This window comes from Myiozetetes cayanensis, unplaced genomic scaffold (genome assembly GCF_022539395.1).
Source record: "Myiozetetes cayanensis isolate MyiCay16 unplaced genomic scaffold, myiCay2020 scf6-25, whole genome shotgun sequence".
Classification (NCBI taxonomy): domain Eukaryota; kingdom Metazoa; phylum Chordata; class Aves; order Passeriformes; family Tyrannidae; genus Myiozetetes; species Myiozetetes cayanensis.
In genome coordinates this window covers 21,864,902-21,878,388 of record NW_026087853.1, presented here as the reverse complement: position 1 = coordinate 21,878,388, position 13,487 = coordinate 21,864,902, and the positions used below count along the sequence as shown (strand labels likewise).

Below are 13,487 nucleotides of genomic sequence, written 5' to 3'. Positions count from 1 at the left end.
TATAAGGAGAGCAGGTCAGTCAGTGGCAGCACTGCCAATGACAAGTGTGTGAAATCACTAGTCAGACCCCCAAACTCGTAACACTGACTGAAGAAACAAGACAGTTAAAAATATATATGTATTTGGAATCTTTCTCTTTGCTTTTTGGTTTCTGAGCCCAGGGGTTAATCTGAGAATGTTCCCAGCTGTGGGGACTATAAACAGTTGCTGTTGATGGCTACTCATTTCTTCTCACTGTAGTCTCGTGGAACCACCTGCTCTAGGAACTGAGGCATTAGGGAAAACAAAGAGTCATCTCAAAACTCTTAATAAAATGATAAGACTTGGAGCACAGCCAAGGTATCACTAGTAGCAATGCTAGGTCATTCATCTAGCGGTGCCCTCAAAGATCAAATCTGGTGCTGTCTAGTCTTCAGTGCATGAGACAAGTCCTCCCAGCAAGGTCACACTGCCGGGATGACAGCAGCATGACTGACCACCCAGTTAGGCCAGGCAGGCAGGACCATCAGAGGGGAACAACACCAAGCTCAATCTCCCATCGCTTTGTAGGCTTACCCGGCCCCGGGCTGAGCAATGACATTGCAAGGTGACATTCAATTAGTGAGTCCCTGCAGCTCTGCATGTGCTCATCATCTAAGGGGGTGGTGTAGATCTTCACTGTAAGCAGCTCCTGCTCAGTACCATTTAAATACAGGGGAACCTGTCCATCGGCTAGATCCTCCACAGGAAAATTCCAAAAGGATCCCCAGAAGGGATGGACAATCTAACACAAGTGAGATCCATGCAGGGTGACAGGCAGGCAGATCAACAGCAATTTGGGAATAACAGAGAGAAAACAGAACTTCAGTGAAGAACAGCCAGGGTTCAAAAAACCTTAACAGCCACCGTACAGAAGAAACACAAAAGATGAGAGCAAGTGAATGTCATTTTGCAGATGTGGAAAAGTCCCAGGTGCTAATGTGACTGTCTGAAGTCACACTGTGAGGCCACAGCAGAGCCAGCAACTCCGCCTGGAATCCCTGCACTTTTTTGGCTATCTTAACTGCAAGACCATCTGTACAAGATTAGAAAGTGCATTAGTTTAGTTAGTCCTTCCCGACATACTGATTAAAATGTTTCTTTTAAACTGTAAAACATCCATGACAGAAAAAAAGCTCACCCTGCATTCCCAGCCCAGACCACGGTGCTTCAGGATCTTTGGAAACAGCAAAGAACCATCATGAATAATTCTGATGAAAGTGGAGGCTGATAAATTAATATGGAGAGGCTAAGCAAAACGATTCCCTTGCTCTTAGGCAGAGGGGAAGGGTGATGAGCTAATAGGCAGAAGGATGATAAACTAATAGGCAGCAGACAAATTACTGACAAGTGTACACTGCAGCCCCCAAAACACGGGCAGTGCTAGGGGGTTTCCAGCCAGCTTGTGTATACAGGTTTCTTCTCCACCAAACTAAGGACATAATGGCCAGAGTCTCAACCCAAGACAAAGTTAAACAGGCAGGAGGTTGGACAAATTCTTCAGGCCCACATACAGATGTAGCTCACTATCCCTAATGGCTCACAGGATGGAGCCTCACAGGATGCCCTGTATGCAGCTCAGTGTGATGATGTGGCAGCGTGTGGAGTAGAAATCAAGCCTACTGCAAGCAGGCAAGATCTTCCTTCTAAATTCCCTTAGCTCACTTTCACTTTTCCAGGAGATGTTGTTGCTCCAGAGAGATTTCTCTTTTTAATCTTCCCAGTCACTGACTGCCTGAAAATTCCACAAGTCCTCATGGCACTTTGGTCCTCAAAGCTGGAACATACCAAAAGACTAGAGACACCTCCCTATGGCTGGAGTTCAGTCATATGCAGGGATGTTGGCAAAGTCCCTAGAAAAGCATGGATGAACTAAGAAACCGCCATGCTTGCTAGGTGAGAGGAAGTAGATTATGGCAACAATTTGGCCTATCCTCTCTACTGTACCCAAGCTCAAATCCTTCAAAACCAATGTCCTGTCCAACACCTGAATGCCAGTTCTTTCCATGCTTCGTCACCCTTAAGAGGTTCCCTCTGGCTGCATTTCTACCCTGCTAACTTCCCTGATATGCCACATATCAAAGACCATGAGATCAGACATTAAACAGCATTACAGTGCAGAAACTAACTGGGATGGGCTGTCCAGCTTGCCTTGGCAGCTTTAAAAGCAGCTGAATGTTTCCAGGAGCTTGAACTCCATCAGAAAAGCCCAGAGAGGGAGGTAGCTGACAATGAAATTATGTTTACACTTCACCAATCTCCATCTAAGTCCTGCCTGAGATTTACCATCCCCTGTCAGTGGGACACTGTCAGGCCTGATCATGCTGACACTGTCCTTTTAATGAATCCTTGAGAACAAGAGCCCAGCACCTGAGTGATCACTAGGCAGCCTTCGTGGCTGCAAGCCCAGATCTACTGCTCCTACCAAACTCCTAATGAGAGAAAGATGCTGCCATCGCTGGCCCCGTGCTGTGTTTACAGACACTGTCTGGCAGCACAGCATGCTCTCTACCGTTTGGCTTCTGTCGGCAGGGAGGAGAGAAGGGAGGTGAGTCAGCCCTTGGCCCCCTGTTCCCAAACACCAATCACTAATGCAATTACCCCAGCAGAGCCAAAGCGCCGGGAGATCCCGTGGCAAACAAAGATGAGCCTCTTTCCCTGCTTAACATCTGGGCAGCTGCTGCCACTCAAGTGAAGGCAGATGCTGTGAGCTATTCTGGGTCAGGCATTCCCCTCCAGAAAGCCTGACTGCTGCCTGTGCTCCCTGTCCTCCCAGCAGACCGGGTGCTGCAGGCAGCCCCAGAGCTCCCTGGGACCAGGCAGGTGCACACCAGTCCCCTGGGAAGGCCCAGAGGTAGGCTGGGTGGTGCAACCCTGTCATTCAGGGATCGGGATCACAGCAGGGGCTGATCTGTGGCTGTGAAGCTATGGGGCATGGAGATGACAGCTCACTTGCCTCTAGTATGTATTGCACTGGTGCCTCCACAAACCTCTTCCCTTCCAGTGCTGGGTCAGGGAGCCCACAATGAGCTCAGTCCCCAGGGCTGTGCCAGGGCTGTCTGGAGGAGCAGAACACTTATTACTCCCTCTGTGGGTAGGCAGGAGGGCCCTGGCCAGGTAGTTTTGCACTGCAGGAGCGCCCTGCACCCCACTGCCATTTTACACGTCCCATGTGCTGCTTCGTGTTCCAGCCCCACCCATCCCAGCCCTTGTGCCAACTTCATTAATTGCTTTCCTTAATAGCACTCAGATAATTTGCAGCCCTGATTTCTCCGTCAGCATCGGCAACGCTCACCCACGTGAGCACAGCCCCAATCTGGTTCCCACCCCCTGGGACTTTCACAGAACTGTCTTTGCTCCAAGCAGGACAAGCAAGAGCCTAAGGATCAAAACTCACCCATTAATGTGCCACTGCAATGCCCTGCCCACACAAGATCCTGCCTGGGATGGACACTAATAATAATAATGAAGTAAAACCACAATTATTCAGCGTACTCAGACTGCCAGGAGACAGGAGGAGCTGACCCGCAGCCTGGCAAACTCACAGGGAGGTCATGGCACTGCCTCCACAGACCACATGATCCATCTTCTTCCCCGGCATAGTGCAGGGGACAAGTGTAGGGTCACAGCAGTACTCTAACACTTTTTAGGGGTGCACTGTGAGACTTGTACTAGCTGAGACTGTCATACTCACGTTTGATGCAGCGGTTTGTGCCTGGAGCTGTGGTCCATCCTGGGCAACACTGTCTGCCACAGACATTTGGCCTAAGCGGAGAGACAAAGCATGCGGTTAGGAGAAGGGGAAGTCAAGGTCTCGCTGCAGTCAGCACCTCTGAGTCACCCGTAAAATTATTTCCTGCAGCATCTGATATTTCCTTCCAGATGGACCAGCAGCTGAGATCAAAACCAATGGGACAAGGGCTGAGTTGTTTAAGCGCTTGGAAAAGAAACCCCCTAGGACTATGTGAATGCTGCAGTGTGAGCGATTCCTCAGAGAATATCTCCCTTTTGAACTGGCATTATGCTGGATTCCTGGCACAGCACTCAGAGGAACCATTTTCCTCCTGAGAGCAATTGGAGGCCAGAAGTCTGTGATCATTAAAAATCTCATGGCTCTTCATGGTATTGGGGTGTAAATTTGGCTTGATTCCAACTTTGGTCATATCATCTCGCCTCCGCAAATGTCCCAGGCTGCTTCGGCCGAAGAAAACACTTCATTCTCCACCTAACTGCTGCCTCCTGTTGCTGTTCATTGCTCAACCCTGCCCTGGGAGGGACGGCACGCCAGCAGTCGCACTGGATGCTCCCCAGCTTGCTCTCCGTTTGCAAGCACCTCGGTCCTGCATTTGTTATGTGCCTCTGGCACAGTGACCCCGGAGGCTGGGGACCCTCAGGTGTTATGAAATTTGTGTCTATCTAATGTGCACAGCACTACACTGATTCCAAGATGCTCAAATCATTTCCATGGGTGTTAAATCCAGGATTGTGCTGCAGCAACTTTTTGCCTTTACATAAATGACATATTCCCCCCCTCCTTTCTGTGTTTTTAGGTAGTGATCACTGTAAACACACAGCCCTTAGAGACAGTGCTGGGCCTCTGTGAGGTGCTCTGCAATGCCCAAGCAGGGAGCTAATGCTGCTTCTCTGATTACATGTCACATTTACATATCTATAATGACAATGAACAACAAGTTCCAGGGTACTCTCCAAGCGTATTACTCATCATGGAGGGAAGGTTTTCGGAACAGGTAACTTTTGCATGTCTAGATAGATGGGAAAGTACCATCATCAAAAGATAAAAAGTTAGAAATAGACAGCCTGAAAGCTCTGGAAAGCCTCTGGAAACAAAGTGGGGAGAATGGTTTATTTCTAATGCTGGACAAGGCTGTTGGAGCTGCTGACAGAATTTACAGGAACCATGGAAACATGCACATTTGTCTTTTGGATTGCCTTTAACACGAACACAGCAGGGGCAGAAGATGATCCTGCTGCAAAGTGCCATCCTCCTGACTCCTGCATCCACATGGCATGAGATGAGCCTCTGCAAGTGCCAGAGCTCAAGCTGTGGGGCTCACATTTTAGGAGAGCCAAGGACGGTGGATGGCAGGTATGCCAAGGATTGTTCTGGTGTTCATGAATGAAGCTGCCTGTAGACGTACAATCCATGTGGGAAAGGGAAGTGGTCTGAGAAGGCACACCATTTTTAAAGTGTTATCCAGCCATTCAGGATCAATATTTTATTAACACGGGCAGATTTTTACAGGGAGAAAGCACTTAAATTCCCTTGGTGTGACCTCCTGCAAGCAGAACAAGCCAAATTAATTCTAGCATCCACTCGTATGTGCTCTGGCTGGGCAAGACCACCGATTTCCAGTGTTTTGTCTGTCAACCCAAAGGGATCTGTGAGTCTCTTCTCTAAGACATCCCCAGAAAATGTTCAAGGAAAGCAAATCTTTATTTACTGCATAAAAGCCCACAAGGCCTTAAACTTTTTTAAGATGTCCTGATCAGTACAAAGAGAAAATCACCAAGCTGGAGCACGTCTTTCGGTAATTAAGGTCTACTGAGGGACTGCACAACAAGCAGCAGCATAGGCTTAGACTGACACAGTTCCCATTCTTCCCTCAGCACTGGTGAAACACACAGACAGTCTGTTCACTGACCAAAGCCCTTGCCCTTTCCCACCTCGTCTTATTCAGATAATCATGTTTCTTGTAGGTAAAATAGCTACCTTCTCCAGAAAAGCTGTTTTGCCCTTGAATAACACTTACTAATTCTTCAGGGGTTTAAAGTTCAAGTTTTATCTACATCTCTCACATGCATGCTGGAGGGAGCATATTGCTAGCTGCTCTCAATGCCAACAGCAAATCAGAAGTTGTAGGAAGAAAGGTATGAGGCTAAACCAGACAGGGGTCTAAGCCTGAGCAGACAAGATCAATCTTGAAGGCATGAAACCCCTGTTGGGTTGGGCACAAACCTCTCATTAAGTGAGCCACTCTGTGTCACTGCCCACTCCAGACATGAATTGCCAACCCCAGGTGAAGGGAGATGCTAGCATCAACCAGGGCAATGCTCCTAGAGGGAGGACAGCCTATCACATGTGGAGGGGAGCAACCTGGCAGGGATGCCCTCAGAGGCAGGGGCAGAGGGAGCACCTGGACGGAAATGTCCCTTCCTGTCATCACCTCCTGGATGGGAAGATGGGAAGAGATGGAGGCAGGGATGACCTCCAGGACTGGAAGTGAGCTAGCTTTCCATGAGCAATATGGAAGTAATACTGGAGGGCAGAAAAGAACCATGACTATTTCTCGAGGAAAGCCCAGTGGCAGAACTTTACAGAGCATGGTGCCCAGGTAAGCAAGAGCATCAGCAATGGGAAAATAGCTGTGGGGGCTTTGCTGCATGGGACCCAGTCCTGAGCATACCTGGTTCTACTTCAAGCTTTTTGTTGTTATTTGCATGGCTTGAACACCATGTGGTTTCTACTGCCTTACAAAGAATTCAGAAATCAATCCCATGAGGTTTAAGGAGCATGGATGTTTACAACATTGAGGGATGGTGCTTGAGAGAGAGTGGTGCATCCCCCAGGTGCATTTGTCCTGTTGCACATGTCATCACCAATGCTTTGGGCAAAGACGTGGCTCAAACATGAGCCACCTGTGGGGCACGTCCAGCTCTGAGCCTCTTCTGGAGGCTCAGCACTCCTTCTGGAGAACAAAATAAGTCACAGGGTCCCTCCAGGACTGCTATCACCACCACAGGAGCAACTACTGAGGAGCTACCTGTAGACACTGAGCAGCCTGTGATCACCCCTCATCACACAGATTACAGGGGCCTCCAAGGCAGCAGGCAGAGCTGCCTCACAAGGGGACCTGCTGGGTGCCAGGAGGTACCAAGACCCCAGCAGGCCTAACAGTGATGTAAGCCAAAGCCATGTTCATAACTTTGAACCATTCAGCAGTTGCCCAAGCTGAGCACCCAGGTTGCCTTCTGCTTACGCAGCCTTTGGAACTGGAAGCACGGCAGCAAGGAAACGGGAGCACAATTCTCACTCTTATCCAGGGCAGCCTGGGCTGCAGAGAGACCAAAGGATGGGTGGCCATGTGGAGGGGCCAGCAGTTCTCCCAGATGTAAAGAAACTCAACACAATCCCAGATCAGAGCAGAAGACATGTCCTCACATGGGTTTCCCAAGCTGAAGTTCCACTGAAGCTCACACTAGGTCACACTCCATGGGCTGCCCTGTTCCCAGCCCTGATGCTAATGCTAAAATAAGCCTTCAGCAAATGCTCTGCCTTTCCTATCTCTGTCTTATTACCAGTGGAACAGGTTAATTATCATTGGTTAATGGTTAATACAATTTCCAATAGCCAGTTTCCCCTTTTTGGAAAGAAAGGGCATTGAATGGCTCAGACAGCTGAATAGCCACAGTGCCAGAGAAAGCCCCAACACACAGGTCAGTGCATTTCTAGCAAAATGCAGAGTGGGGCATCGGATCCACATCTCAGCTCCTGCTTCAAGTGCCAGGTACATCCTGAGGTCTACAAAGAGCATAGGCAGCAAGTAAGCAACTGCAAATGAAGTTTGCTCCTCATTCCGTAGCTAGCCTGCACCCAGGTATAATCCCTGGCACGTTGTGAGAGCTTGGTGCACAGGAGTTCTCAGGCACTACTCACTGACCTGCTCCTTTTCTGAGACAGACATCTCCCTGACACTCCCCACAGAGCTGAAGCCAATGCCATGAATCCCCCTACACCCAGAAGTATGATTCATTGCTCTGACTGGGTGCACCAGCACAAACCTTGCCTTGGGCAAAGGAGCTGCCACAAGCCAGTCCTTCATCCCCTGCTTTGCCGCTGCAGCCAGAGGCCACAGTCAGGGTCAGACCCCCACTATGCAGAGGTAACCAGGATTGGAAAAGCCTGCAAAATCTTGGAGTGTTATCTCAAACAAGAGCCAAGCAACCATAACAGGTGCTAGGGGAAAGGAAAGCAAGAAAACGGTGGTAAGATCATGGCTTTTACATAGTTTCAGCATTGTGCACAGCCTCAGCAACAATCACATACTATTTCCGAAGCATTCAGCAGAACCCTTTTTTTCACCGCTTATTTTAACAGCAATCTATGCATCATCTTTGAGTTTCACACAGAACTCTGTGCTGCCAGATATGCTGACTCCATTCAGGCCACTTACAGCATCCTCACAGGAGGCCAGGGGGACAATTAGATCATCAGGTCTGCCTTTCTACTGCAGGAAAGTGAACTTCATCCAACTGCCTATGAAATATTTGCAATCAGACCCAGTGAAGAACATTAGCAAAAGGCTGTTGGCATCAATGAGTCACTGAAAACCCTTTGCCAAGTCCACATCAGCATTAACTGCCTCCGCTCCTGAGCAGTCCTATACACACACTGCAGCAAGAACCCATATGCCCCAATACCTGGGTAAACCAGGACTATGCAGCCATGGATGGTGTCTACAACAGCAATTAAATGTGACCTGGGGTGTAGAATGCAGAAAAAGAAACTGGGAGAGAAAAAGAATGAGTGTGTAACTCTCAGCCTGTTACCTTAGGAGTCTCATACGCCCTTTAAAATTGTCCACACAGGTACCAGAAGCAGAGGCTTCTCCAGATTACTCTCCTATTACCCACGTTCCTTTGATTTTGTGTACATTGCCTGTGGATCATCACTGTGACCCACCCTCCCAGCCACAGGGGTGGTCAAGGGTGGTCACATCCCAAGGGACATAGAGGTAGAGGGAGGTGCCTGCAGTGTCCTCTCTGCCAGCCCAAACTAGGCATGCATCCAGCACATGAGTACAGCATAATTAGTATGTGTCAGGGCTTGGGAGCTTCCTATCCTAGACACTTAGGAGGAAAATTTTTCTAGTCAGGGGGGCTGGAGAAACCGGCAGGTTAAGCAGACTACAGTGATATTTTCAGGGCTGAATTGTTTCCCTTGCTCAGTGCCAGAAGTCAGTAAATTTCTGTGGTGTTTGCTGTGGTATCAAAAGCCACCTCACAATGAGTCTTCAGGAGAAAATACCAAAACCCAGCTCTTGCAAGACTTGCAGTTGGACACACTCATGGAAGTGTTTGAACAAGTTGCACCTGCAAAAAGTGAGACACGAGCAGGGTGGCAGACACATCCAAAGAGTCCCCAGGAAAGAAACTCAACCTTGGGTATGCAGTTATCAGACAAAGCAAGAAAATAATTACCCAGAAAAGGATATAGAGCCAATAAATGGGGGTTTTAACCACAGAACTCCGTGGGGTTCTTGGAAGTACCAGCAGAGAGCTCTGAGTGGGGAATCTGGAAAGGCAATCCACGCAGGAGTTGAGGTTTTAAGCCAAAAAATTGAATAAATAAATAGCACCAGCGTTTAGTGCAGCCTGCAAAGCTACCTGAGTAAGGGAAAATGAAGGTTGTCATACCAGAGAGTAGCAGGAGTTCAGTGTAAATAGCAGAACAGAAAATATCCCAGCTGGCAAAAAAATGAAACATCACGAAGTGAAGTTTTTTAGGGGCCCTGAGTTTCCTGGATGAAAATGTGTCTGGTGAAGCAAGGGGCATAAGAAGATGGATGAGGTGGAAGGACACAGTCTCACAGAATGGCTAGAGGCAGCAGCAGCTAGCTTTCCATGAGGAGCAACGCCATGTGGTTATTCACGGACAATTATTTCAGCTAGGCTTTCTCACAAGCTCTGAAGACAGTAGGTCACAGAGATGCTTCAGAAGTGCCAATTTGTATTCCAGAAGAGACAGAAAGCCATTAAAAGCACTTTCCAGAATTGAAGTTCTTGGGGATCGGAGAAAGCCCTGTATGCCCAGCCTGTATCTTCCAGTGCACAGCAGAGGCAGAAAGTGCAGCACAGCCTGCATGAAGAACACAGCACTAGGACATAGCTCTTTCTTCCTCTATGCTTGGAGGCAATGGCATTTGCTGATTCAGCTGATAACAGGTAAACAGTGTGTAAGTGATGGACCAACCATCTCTGTTTACACCATTGATTAAGGGATGAAAGCTACTTGCAAAGAGGTTCAGTGCTCTTCTGAACACAGTGTGAACCTTGAGGCTGTGCTCCTGACAGCAGTACAAGCCAGCTGTTGTCGCTGGAGGCAGCTGCAGTCTGAAAATCTGGTTGAAACTGTTCAGAGTAGTCACTGAACAGAAACATGCTACGTATCAGATGACTCAAATCCAACTGAACTGCCACATGATCCTAAAGCAACATCAACAACACTCCAACTGCAGAAAGGGTAAAATCTTTTTGAGCCCAAAGAAGTCCAAACCTGACTGAATAGGACTGGATCTTCCCAAGACTCTCACTCTGGGTATGATTAGGACCTACATGCCATTGACTAGCTGTTAGTGATAAATACTTTACATATCAAACATAATGGAAGTAGAGCAAACTTGGTGCATCTGTGGATTTGTTGAAGAAAATACAAAGTGGCACAGAAAACATCTCTGTCTCAAAATTTTGCAAGGAGTACGAGAGAGAGAAAACTCAAGTGACACACCTTTTCTATTTTTATGAAGCTCCCCACCCGACGCTAGCAAAGACATTTCTGCCCATGCCAGAGGGCTGTCAGCCCAGAGCATGCCCTCATTATCCCCCTAGAAGGGCTCATATGGAGAGAGGACACATGCTGCCAACACGGGTCAGTCAAACTCCTGCGCGATGGTTTCGGTAACCCTTCCCAGGTGGCAGAGGAGATCATCTCGAAGGGCATGGAGCCACGGAGGTGCAGAGAGGGAACGGCAAAGGAGGGGGCCGAAGGGTACGTCAGCGCTGCGCCAGACATCCTGCTCGCAGTCTCCCCTCACAACGGAGCAGCTGGCCTCGCCACATGATATCCCCTCCACCTCCACAGGGTTGTAGCCAGAGACTGGAGCTGGAAGCAGCCCTGCCAGGCAAGTCGTAGGAAGCCTCCTCCGGCTGAGCCAGCTGAAACCATGGGAAGCTGCGGCGTGGAGTGCTTACAAGGGGCCCCTTATGGGAGGAAGGAGCCAAGAGGCCAGGTACCTGCAGCAAGACCAGCAGCAGCCAGGCTCTGTCCCTCAGAGCCAAGCAAGCCTCTCCAGCCTCTCCACCACCCAAAGTACCACGGCCATACTACATCTCCCTCGGGAGTCCCTCACCCCGCATGCCTCCCCCAGGAGGGCTGTGGGCAGCCTCAGAGCGCAGCAGGGACGCTGCCCGCTACCGCGCAGCTGTCCAGCCAGCTGAAGCCCTGCTGTGCCTGAACCACGCACTCCCACGACCGGCAGACGGCGGCCCGGCGCCTTGCTCCCACTCAGGTTCACACTTCACGCGTTCGTGCCCACGGACACAGCCGCACCGACGGGTGGGCGGGAGCGGCGCGGTCGCACGTGCGGGGCAGACGCGCCGCGCGGCACCGAGCACCGAGGGGGCTCCCGCTCCGGTCCCGCTCCCGGGGCAGCACGGCCCAGGCCCCGCACATCACCCCCGTGACAGCTCCGACATCCCGCGGCGGGACGAGGCAGCACTCGGAGCTCCCGTGGGATGGAAGAGGGGATGCAGCACGGGGCTCGGGATGGGACCTGGGCCCTCCGTCCGGCGCTCTCTGGCGCCAGGACTACCGGGGCTCATGCTACGCACCCCCAGCAGAATCCCCCCCGGCCGCAGCACTTACCCGGCCATCCTCCCTCTGCTACTTGGCTCCTTCGTCCGGGGCACGACCCGCGCTTTCGGCGCGCTGCCCTGCCGCTGCCGTGAGGGGTCCTGCCTGTTGCTCTGCTCCCCGCCGGGACGGAGCCCGGCGTCGCCCGTTTGGCTCCCGGTCGCGGGCAGCCCGCGGTCGGGACGCTGCCTCCGGCCGTCGCCGCCACTCGGACTCCCCGCGGTGGCCGCGGAGCCGCGGTCCACGTGGAGGGCAGCGGGGAGGGGTCGTGACGGTGGAGGGGAGCGGGACGCCGGGGACAGGCTGTGCGCCGTACCCACTGCCCCCAGGGTAGCCCCCCGGCCCCGCGGCCGCGCCGCCCCCCCGGTCCCCGGCTCCAGCCTGGCCGCCGAGTCCGGCCGACAGCGGGCGAAGCCGAGGAGAACGGCGAAGGTGAGCGGGAGGAGGCTGGCGGCGGTGCCCCGCATGGTGTCAGCGGTGGCGGGGGGAGACGGGCGGCGCGGAGCGCTCAGCGCCTGGATGGCATCCCCCGGCGGGCGCGGGGCAGCGGGGACCGCCGGCTCTCCGCCCCCCGCTCACCGCCCCATCCCGCTCCGGGACTCCGACGGGACCTGCCGCCCACTGAGACCGGGGGCGCAGACAGCAGTGCTAAGGCAGGGGCGCGGGCTGCCGGGCGGCCCCCGCAGAAGAAGGAAGAGGAGGAAGGCGGTCGGCCCCGCTTGCCGGGCTGCCAGCGAGCTCCCGCGCTCCGCAGGCAGTTCCGAGCACCTTCGCGCCTGCCTCTGGCACTGGCAGCGCCTGGAGGGGATGGAGGGTTTTATTTTTGGAAACCTCCCCCTCTGTGTCTTTTTGATGCTGACATCCCCCCTCTCCAGAGGACACGGCTCGGCCCCCCTCCTTAGGAGAGGAGACATTCCAGCAACACCCACTTTGGCAAAGGGAAACAAACTACAACAGAGAAGCCTTAACCCCTGCCTGGCCGTGGAGACCCGGCCGCCGCCGGTCCCGAAGCCTGCGTGCAGCCCCCGCAGTCCGCCCCGCCGCCCGGTCCGCAGCGACCCGCAGCGACCCGCAGCGACCCGCCGGCCCCCGCCGCAGCTGGGAACGCTCGGGGAAGCTGGAGCAGCCCTGGGTGTGGGGTGCCCGGAGCAGGAGACACGGATGCCGGAGGAATACCGCTGCCTCTCGGCATCTGGGGACTCGCGGAGCTGCATTAGCACCATTAGCCCTCTCGCTGCTCTGGATCGCATCTCACAGGAAAAAGGCACGGCAATGGGAAGAGCCTTAGCTGCAATCCCACCCTGCCTCCAGGGCTCTCAGATCCCCTCAACCCAATTCAGGGTTTTATACTCTTCCTTATATAGGTCCAGGCTAAAAAAGGACCCACCTAAAAGCTCCAGGTCCTTCAGCTAAGAGAGATCTTTCAGGAGACATATTCCAGACTTAGGGTAGACGTCCATTCTTCTCCCCATCTTTCTCTGCTGAGTGCCAAAAGGTTGACAGAAGACTTGAAATGATTGCTTTGCTTTATAGGTACTGAGAAAGATTGAGGGGAGAGTAGGAGGAGGGAGAACAGGGCAGGGGGGCACAAATCCCATTTCAGCCACACACCAGCTTGGCCTTGTCCTCTGCCACAACTCTGCAGTTTTCTGCTGCTCTTGGCCATCTCAGGCAAGGAGCAAATCCTCCCACCAGAGCACAGGCACTGTCCTTTATTTGGGATGGGCTCGTTCTGGCCCACAGCAGCATTTGTGAGATTGGGGGGTGGCTAAAGACCTTTATATTTGAGGCAGAGGAGGGCACTGCAAATGCTCCCAGG

At 52.1% G+C, this 13,487-nt stretch overlaps 1 protein-coding gene across 1 annotated transcript in view; it reads right to left on the bottom strand.

Annotated features, from left to right (window-relative positions):
* LTBP2 (latent transforming growth factor beta binding protein 2) overlaps window positions 1–12,448 on the bottom strand; it is a 70,644-nt gene extending 58,196 nt beyond the window's left edge. The window contains exons 1-2 of the mRNA XM_050336335.1: window positions 11,681–12,448; window positions 3,713–3,783 (exon numbers count right to left, since the gene is read on the bottom strand). Of these exons, the coding sequence (XP_050192292.1) occupies window positions 3,713–3,783; window positions 11,681–12,135 (526 nt within the window). The 5' untranslated portion in view covers window positions 12,136–12,448. The remainder of the gene's footprint in view (window positions 1–3,712; window positions 3,784–11,680) is intronic.
* Between the last annotated feature and the right edge of the window lie 1,039 nt (window positions 12,449–13,487).